The sequence below is a fragment of the Gavialis gangeticus genome, unplaced genomic scaffold (assembly GCF_001723915.1).
Source record: "Gavialis gangeticus isolate Ggan-Ray unplaced genomic scaffold, GavGan_comp1, whole genome shotgun sequence".
In the NCBI taxonomy this organism is placed as follows: domain Eukaryota; kingdom Metazoa; phylum Chordata; order Crocodylia; family Gavialidae; genus Gavialis; species Gavialis gangeticus.
The window spans coordinates 98,141,919-98,150,531 of NW_017729032.1; the positions used below are offsets into that span (position 1 = coordinate 98,141,919).

At 51.3% G+C, this 8,613-nt stretch overlaps 1 protein-coding gene across 2 annotated transcripts in view; it reads left to right on the top strand.

Moving 5' to 3' along the window:
* The first annotated feature begins 6,786 nt into the window (after positions 1–6,786).
* The window catches only part of CLN5 (ceroid-lipofuscinosis, neuronal 5), a 14,314-nt gene continuing 12,487 nt past the window's right edge, over positions 6,787–8,613 (top strand). Inside the window, exon 1 of one of the 2 annotated variants that reach the window (XM_019525442.1) lies at positions 6,787–6,996. In XM_019525442.1, the coding sequence (XP_019380987.1) occupies positions 6,802–6,996 (195 nt within the window). In that variant the 5' untranslated portion in view covers positions 6,787–6,801. The remainder of the gene's footprint in view (positions 6,997–8,613) is intronic. The other variant, XM_019525441.1, reaches the window with a different exon arrangement.

Genomic DNA, 8,613 nt, shown 5'->3' on the forward strand with positions numbered 1-8,613 from the left:
TGAGGAACCCCACTGTCCACATCCCTTCAGGTCGAAAATGACCCGTCCACCACCACTCTCTGGGTGTGGCCCTCCAGCCAGTTGGTGACCCATTTGACTGTGTGGGTGTCGACACCACAGTCCCCCAGTGTCTTAATGAGAACAGGGTGAGAGACAGTGTCAAAGGCCTTCCGAAAGCCCAGAAAGACTATGTCCATTGCTACTCCTGCATCTAAGGATTTGGTGACCTGGTGGTAGAAGGCCACCAGGTTGGTTTGACAGGACCTGCCTCTAATGAACCCGTGTTGGTTGCCCCTAAGCATAATCTCCCCTGCTGGCCCCTCTAGTCTCCAGCTAATTAACTAGACAGCTGCAGTCTGAGAAATAATAAAGAGCAAGCACACGAGCATTTTAGCTGCAGTATATTTATTTCAGATTTCATGAACTATTTAGGCCCTGTACTAGACTGTTACATGAATAGGTAAGCACACAGAACTGCATACAAGCTGTTTTTCACAGGATGCAATAAAATTAGGTACAAAAAGCTTGCTGCATTGGAAGATCTAACAACATTGACAACTTAGAGTCCTTTTTATGCACACTCTCAGCAGCTTTGGCAATAATTTTACATGTAATATCATATTTTGATCTTGACACAGGTCAGAGATTCACTTGCTGTCATGCAGTAGTCTGGTAAACAGGGCACTGGACTAAGAACCAGGAGATTGATATTATATTATATTATATTTCTAGCTAGGAAAGCAACTTGTTGTGTGAACTTGGTGTGCTACCTACCTCCCTCTGGCTCAGTCCCCCTAGTCTGTCTACCTCACTTCATAAATCACTTCAAGATCTACACAGACATGGTATACATATGCTAGGAAGATTAAATATATTCAAACACACAGAGTCCCTTTTTTCAGAAGACAGAAAAAAATATTAACAATCAGTATTAAACTGCTACCTGCAAGGTAAGAAACAGATGTAAACAACTGTACACTTCCTTTATAAAATATGATCTACTGAACCTTCAGCATAAACAGTACAGATAAAAAGTTAAAGAGAAGTAGTTATCTGTGTTAGTCTGAAGTCAGCAGTACCATGGCAAGGAAGTTTGGTGCCTGAGGCAAAGCCCACAGCTGCAGCCCACTCTTGCCCTGCGCACAGATCCAGGAGGCACATGCCCCCACTATGCTTGCCCAGGAGTGCATTCAGCAACGGGAACCACCCTCCCCCAATCCGTGCGCCCTGCCCCCAAACAGGCCACTCGCAGCTTCATCTCACCCCAGCTGCACAGCGCCTTTTGGTGCCCCTTTGCTTTTGCTCCCGGTGCAGTCGCCCTGCTCACCCCCACCTTGCTACAGCACTGGAAGTCAGGCAGAAGGCAGGGTAGATTTGCACCTTGTAGACAAACTAAATCAGAGATGCAGAATATTTTGTAAGCAGCAGTTACTTATGAAAGCTTATGCATCTCTGATTCAGTTTATAATGTGCAAATTTACCCTGTCCCCTCTGCAGAAAATGTTAAGATAAAGCATTACCAACACCACTGGTATTTAAGTAAATACGTCTGTAGGCAACTATGAATTTAAGTAAATGTACCATGCTTGAATACTTTCTGAATTATAAACATTTTGGAGATGTGCAAGAGAGCTACCTCTAGCTTGCTAGTTTAAGCCTGGCCAAGCTTAGTAGCAATTAAAAAATGTTACCATTTGATGGCTTTTTGAGGCTTATGCAACATAATATTCCTGTAGTTCTTCATGGACAAAGATCCATTTCGCAATAGCACCAATGGGTAGTGTCACCAAAGAGGCCAAGGACTAGACACTGAACTTGGGCTCAAGAAGCCTGAAGACAGCTATTTCTGCACAGGGCCGAATGGGAAAAGCTAGGGTCACAATGAGGGCCCTTCTGGCAAGCCAGCCATCACCGAGCCTTTGCCAGCAGCCCTCTTCTAAGAATTCATTCCAGTTTTCCCTTAAAGAGGAAAGAGAAGATGAAACAGGCCATTATATAAGTGGGTCTTGCTACCAGCAGGACCACTGTCACTGGGGGTAGAAACAGATGTTGCTTAACTTTGCAATTGTGCTACCATAAAAGTTTTTATGGTGACACAAATGGCAAGCAAATAGACACCCCTACCCTCTGTTGCACCACATCAGTGGTCCTGATAAAAAGTAGCAATAAATTGTGCTACTTTGTTGCAAATGATCTATAGATCTCTAGTGGGAGCTGCCTGCACTCTGCAGCCACCCTTGCCACGTGCTCTGGTGGCTTGAGGGGCATAATCCTGAACACCCTGGATATAACTGGACCCCCTGCATTCCTGGTGTGTCTCCCTTAGTAGGGAAAATCTGCACAGGTCCTAAGTTCCCTTCTGAAAACTGGCCATTGGTGTAAGTAGCCATTAGTGTTAAGCACAGTTTAAACAGGGACGACAGATCTTTATCCCATTACCTGGCTTAGTTTTTTTGACCTTCTTTATTCCTACGGGTTCTTTACTTGTATAGCTCTTATCGAATTCCCCCTCCCCTCTTCCCCTCCCTCCTGCTTCCCCACCTACTGTATTCTAATCACTCACTCCACTTTATGCTCTGCTTATACTGTCTTCTCACAGTATCTGATTAAGTGAATTTGGGTTCACCAGAATTTGTGCTCTTTATATATCTCATTTAGTTAGTCTATAAGGTGCATCTTGACCCTGCTTTCATATTGGTATATGGTATATGAGCAGCTTTCTGGCTACTGGAAGGAGGAATATGTGCTAAAAGGCTTATTCCAGCAAAATCTTGCTGCTAACAAGGTTTACCAATATTGTTCTGCCACTAGGTGGGGATTAAACCATGCATCCTCCCTCTGGCTAAAAGCAGACTATTGGCTTGGTGCCAGATACACTGGGCATTTTTACACATGGAAGAGCCGCAGTACCACATGCTTTTCAAAGTGCCTGGCGCTGCGATGCCTGCAGTTGTGTAAGTGGTGAAATGCGCATCAGCGCTGAGAAAATGGCGGCGGTGCGCTTTTGAACTAAAACACATAGACGGTGTTTTCATTCAAAAGCGTACCACTGTCGTTTTCTGCACACCGACTCACATTTTGCCACTTATACAACTGCATGCAGCGCAGCACAGTTCGCACCAGCCCATGTGCAAAGCAAACTCAGTTAATCAAGACTGCTCCGAAGCAGTGGATCTCTGGTGCGTCACAGGCCAAAAAAGTACATGCATAAATGCCTGTTGGCTCAGTTGATGACTTGACTTGCACCAAATCATGCTGTTTACATGAGGCTTAAAAGGCAATTATATCAAATTAGCTGCAATTGTTCCAAGTCAGTGTTAATATAAATAAATCATAGGTACTTAGTGCAGGGCATTGAGCTTGGCTGTTTGTAGATTGGGTGTGGCCCAAAATGCTCTGGGTGGAAATCAAACCAGTTGTTGGAGGAACTCCAGCTTTAAGAAGTGCCTGATACACATTTCCCAGCAGCAACAACTTGAACAACCTGTAGGCATGCAAGGAAAGGCTGTTTCAGATAAGAAAATGACATGGCAATCCCAGACAACCAACAATCCTCACCCAAGTGAGTGGTCTTTCTCCAGGTTATTCTTCAACAAGTTATTTTCAAAAGTACTGCTTTTCATATTTGTGTGTCTAACATGTTTCTTACTAAAAAGACCAGGACTGTTCAGTATGGAAGGGAGAAGACTGAAGGGGGATGGGATACAGCTGTGGACCAAGTGAATCATGAAGGGTATGGACGAAGTGAACGGGGAACTCTTGTTCACCAAGTCTCATAACACCAAAACGAGGGAGCATTAGTAGGTGACAGGTTTAAAACTAACAAGAGGCAGTACTTTATTTATGCAACACATAGTTAACCTGTGGAATTCATTGCCCCAGAAGGCAGAGAGCATAGCCAGATGCAAAAAGAGACTGGATAGATTCATGGATAATAGATCTATTAATGGCTATTGACCAGAACGGTTGGAGATGCTTCCTTTGGAATCTCTACACCTGTGATAATGGATGCCGGAGGATACTGAATAGAGGATAGATCACTCAATAGTGATATTGAGGAGTGCGAGGGAGTGAAGAAGCGGGCCGGCTCCGAGGCTTCCCGCCCCGGCGCAGCAGTGCTAAACTCCCTCCCTCAAGCCCAGAACGCGTGGCAACCACTTACCGTCTACAGGTGTGGGGAAGGAGGCGAGGCCCGGACGGCAAGAGCCAACGTAAGAAAGACGCCGGCGTCGCGAAGAGGAGAGGCGGAACCGGAAGGGAGCCAGGTAGCAGCGGCGACGAGAGGGAGTACCTGCAGGCGGAGCGAAACAGTCCGGAGGCACTGCCAAACCTGGTGGGGTAAGGGCAAGCCCCCACAGGGCGGGGAAGCTGGGTCGACGGGTCCCAGCGAAGACCCGGGCTGTGCGACGCTGCTGAGAACGGCTGGACCCGGCAGGAGCAGGGAGCCGTATAGATTGTAGTAGAGGGGCGCTCTCTGCAGAAGAGGAGGCTGGCCGGTGTTTGGGAAGACTAAAAGGCTGCACGAAGCCCGGGAGAGGACTGAAGAGCCCAGAGAGGGTTCTAGTGAGGAGTGCTGAGCACTTAGCAGACAGGGTAATAAAAAGGGGCGCAGAGGGCATGGCAGCCCATTGCTCTAAATAACCCCTGGCTGTGAAAATTGGTTGTATAGACCGGACATTTCCTAGTGGATGGGGAGCGACTTACTGATGGGTCACCTATCCCGAGAAACAACCAACCCGGTGGTACGGGCGAGGGTGTAGGGGTGGCGGAGCCCTCATTGACGCGGGACCCCGAGAGTCCTGGAGTCTCACTTTTGGACTGACACGTGCCTGAGTAATATCACTGAACCAGAATAACATCAAAGTCGTGGCAGGCGGATCAGGCGCGTACAGACCGGGGGGAGTGACTCGTAGTGAAAGGAAAAGTTTTTTGGGACGTGTGAGGAGGTGGGTACGGCGCCGGACACGCATCGCCCGCACAAGGAGGCTGATCAAAGGTCCTGGGACTTGGTGGGGCTCTGGAAAGGTAGTGCATAAATGAAAAGGTGAGAGGAGGGCAGCCAGAACCACAGCAGGAGCTTCTAGAGGAGGTGGTGAAAGGGCTGCAGACTGGCGCACTCACTGTCAGCATGTGTGGAAACAGACATTCTGATGTGCTGTTCCAGAATGCAGGCCAAAGCCCAGCAAGTAGGGCTATGAGCCCCGTTTGATGAAGGGGGCCACTAAGGGCACATCACTGATCACTTGGAACAACTAAAAGACAAAACAGAGATGGGAGTGAGGTCAGAAGTTCAAAATAAGTGCACCCAGAGGAAATACTGAGCAGAACACACCAAACAAGCACACCAGACAGTGCCATCTGGCCCTCCAAGTCTAAGGAGCCAGTGAAGCTTTGCCTAGTGAGATATGAACGGACAAGGAACAGGAAAACAGCCCTGCTATCCTCAGGCCGCCTCTCCCCCCCGGCCCCAATGCTCCAGCCACAGCCTCCTTCCTGGCCAGATAGATCAGTAGCTTGGCTAGGGCCGGCAGGAGGTTAACTGAGAAGTCCAGGACTTTGTGGCGGCTGCAGAGGGGAGTGCGTAAATGCAAAGGTGGAGAGAGATGCGCAGCCAAAGGTGGCTGTAGCTTGGTGCACTGGAGCTGGGCATGTACGGAGACAAGATTAAGGAGATGCTCCCCAGGACAGCACTTACATCTAACGTCGAGTCTAGATTGGGTGCAGCCTAAAATGCTGTTGTGCCAAATCAAACCAGTCGTCTGTTTTTAGCCTCAGAAGCCTGATACACATTCCCCAAGGGCAACATCTCGAAGAAGCCATGGGCACACAAGGAAGATGCCCAGGCTGTCCTGGACACAGCGGCCCCTCTCTTCACCCACTCCCCTGGGCTTCTGTATTGGGATTTCTTTCTTTCTCATGTTCTGCTTCCTGCCCGACCTCCCCTGATGCCCTGAGCTTCAGCCCACTTGTGCTATATGCGTCTCTCCTAGCACTTCCAAGCAGCTCTGCCAAGTCTTAAATATGAAATTATCCTATTGGAAGCTCAAAATTATCATAGTTGCTGGGAAATATGCAAGTAGGTGATAATATTTCCCAGTGGTGACATGTAGGGGGTGCATGTGCACCCCCTGGGAGTGCTAGTGCACCCCAATAGAGAGCGCTCCCTGCTCAGGCAACAGGCAGGGGGCCAGATGGCAGTCGGCTGGGGAGCAGGGCTGCCAAAAGTGCTGCTGGCACTTCCAGGTGCCCCACTTATGCTTCCGGGTTGGCACAATCGGCCACGGGGGGCCTGTGGGGATCACTTCTCCTGGAGCCCCCCCTCCGTTAGCGAGATCCGCCGCAGGGGGGGGACCCCGACTCAGGAGGCACCAGTCACCCATGCTTTTTCCTACATTTAAAATATAGGCAAAACATTATGCAAATAAGTCTTTTTCTCGTTTACTTTATATTGCTAACTGTAACTCTCCAGTGAGCGAAACCTGGGTCATCAAAGTTGAAGCATTTATTTTGAGGCAAGCACTGTAAGAAAGAGCTGCCAACAAGCCCCGAAGTCAGTCAAGGCTCCTTGATAGTGACGTGGGGTTTTGCGTATGCTGCACCCAGTACGCCCCTCCACTTTCTCGCGCAGGCGACGCAGGCTGACTACCAGGGACTGCGCGCTGCACAGGGTCGGCAGCTACCGCGCACACAGACAACGACGCGACACCGCTGCCGCCTCTCAGAGACCCACGGCGGCAGGGGCGGGGCCGGCCCTCGCGCGGGTCACGTGACCGCCAGCTCCGTGACGCGCCACCTGGGCAGATGGCGGAGTCACATGACGGGGGCACGAGGGAGCTGGTGCTCGGAAAACTTCCCGAGTGGGGGGAGGGGACTGGAGCAGTACGCAGCGGCCATGGCGGCGCCCTGCCGAAGGGGGCGGCAGCTGCTGCTGCTGCTGGTAGCGCTGCTGCGGGCGACGGAGCCTCACTCTCAGCCGGGGTGGCCTGTACCCTACCGGTGAGTAGCCGCGCCCCCACAGCAGTTGCGTAGGGGGAGTCACGTGATGGGGCAGCGCGTGGCGCCGGCGGGGCTGAGGGGGCACTGATTGGCCCCTCCTGGCTCTCCCGGGCAGGGGCCAATGGAGCTTCCCCGCCTGAGGGGGTAGCTCGAGAACCTGTGCGGGGGCTGCTGGGTGTCACGTGATAGCAGCGCTGGGGGCGGGGCAGGGGGCGGCTCCAGCTAGGCCCAACCCAGCCTCCTGTGGTCCCCTCCCAGAAGCCCCTGCAAGGGGCGTGTGTCACTGTTACTACAGGTAGAGTTGCCTGAGGACCCCGGCCACAGCCTGGGTGATGGCAAGAGGGTGACGGCCCCTCCTGTGGGCACCGGGCTCGAGGGCCTGAATCCACCAGCGTCGGGCCCGGGCCTTGCACCTGGAGAGGTTGAGACCTGCTGGGCTGGAGATCCACGGTGCCCCGGCTCAGAGCCTGGGGTGACGTGGGCAGTGTGGGACCCTCCTGCCTCTCCACACCATCTCTGGCTGATCCAGAGTGAATCCTGCAGAGTCAGTGCTAACCGGGCCCTGAAACGTGGTTTGCTGTCAGTTCAGACCTAACTAAGCTGGCAAGCGACCAGGAACCGTAGTTGTTTCTTTACTGGATCTCGTCTCTGGGTAAAGGCAGGATGCAGAAGGAACAATCAAAGAGACCTCTGGGCCCTTGATAGACTCCGCCTCACACATTGCAAATGTGTAGAGCTGTGGTGCCCAACCTTTTGGCCCCGGTCCTCAGGCCAAGTGGGGCACTGCACTGCCTTTGCCTGGCCCCATGCACCCAAATGGGGCTCTGCGCTGTTACCAGCTGGTCCTGTGTGCTAGGATCAGCCCCTGCAAGCCATGCGCCGCTACAGCTTGGATCTACGTGCTGGGATTGGGCCTTGCAGTGCCCTGTGTGCCTGATATAGTGAGCAGGGCCATGCTGTCCAGCCCATGGTGGTTCCCAAAAGACCAGAAATATGGCAGCAGGGCAGTGGTGCCACTTCTCTCCTGCTGCCAAATTTTGGGATCTATGGGGAGACCCAGAGGTCAGATGACACAGCACTGGGGGCCAGATCTGGCCCAGAGGCAGGAGGTTGAACACCCCTGGCCCAGATGGAAATGCTGGCAATAATACAGCTAAAGCAGAGATCAGCAACTACAGCCTGTGGAGCCACTGGATCTAGCTCATGGAGTCTGGGGCCTTCAATTGCACCCATGTGTGGATGGGCAGCAGAGAGAACTGGCAGCCACAAGCAGCCAGGTCCTGGCACCTGCACATCTCACACCAGAGCTGGGATGCTCTGGCCCACTGCCAGAAAATGTTGCCAACCACCAAACTGAAGGCCCTGTTCTGCTTTCCATTTTGAACTGTTTTCTTTAGAAATTGGCTCTTCTGTTTAAAATAATGTGACTCTGTTACTAGTAACAAGTCCTTGCTTTTCAATGGCACCATGTTCAGTTTATGAGTAAGAAGGCAGGTGTCATAGACTTGACCTGGAATATGAAAATCAAGCTGTGTCTGTTCTAGCTGGTACATCATTATCTTTTAATTACCATGGTTGTAAATAAAAGCTGTGGGTACTTGACGTTACAGAAAATGG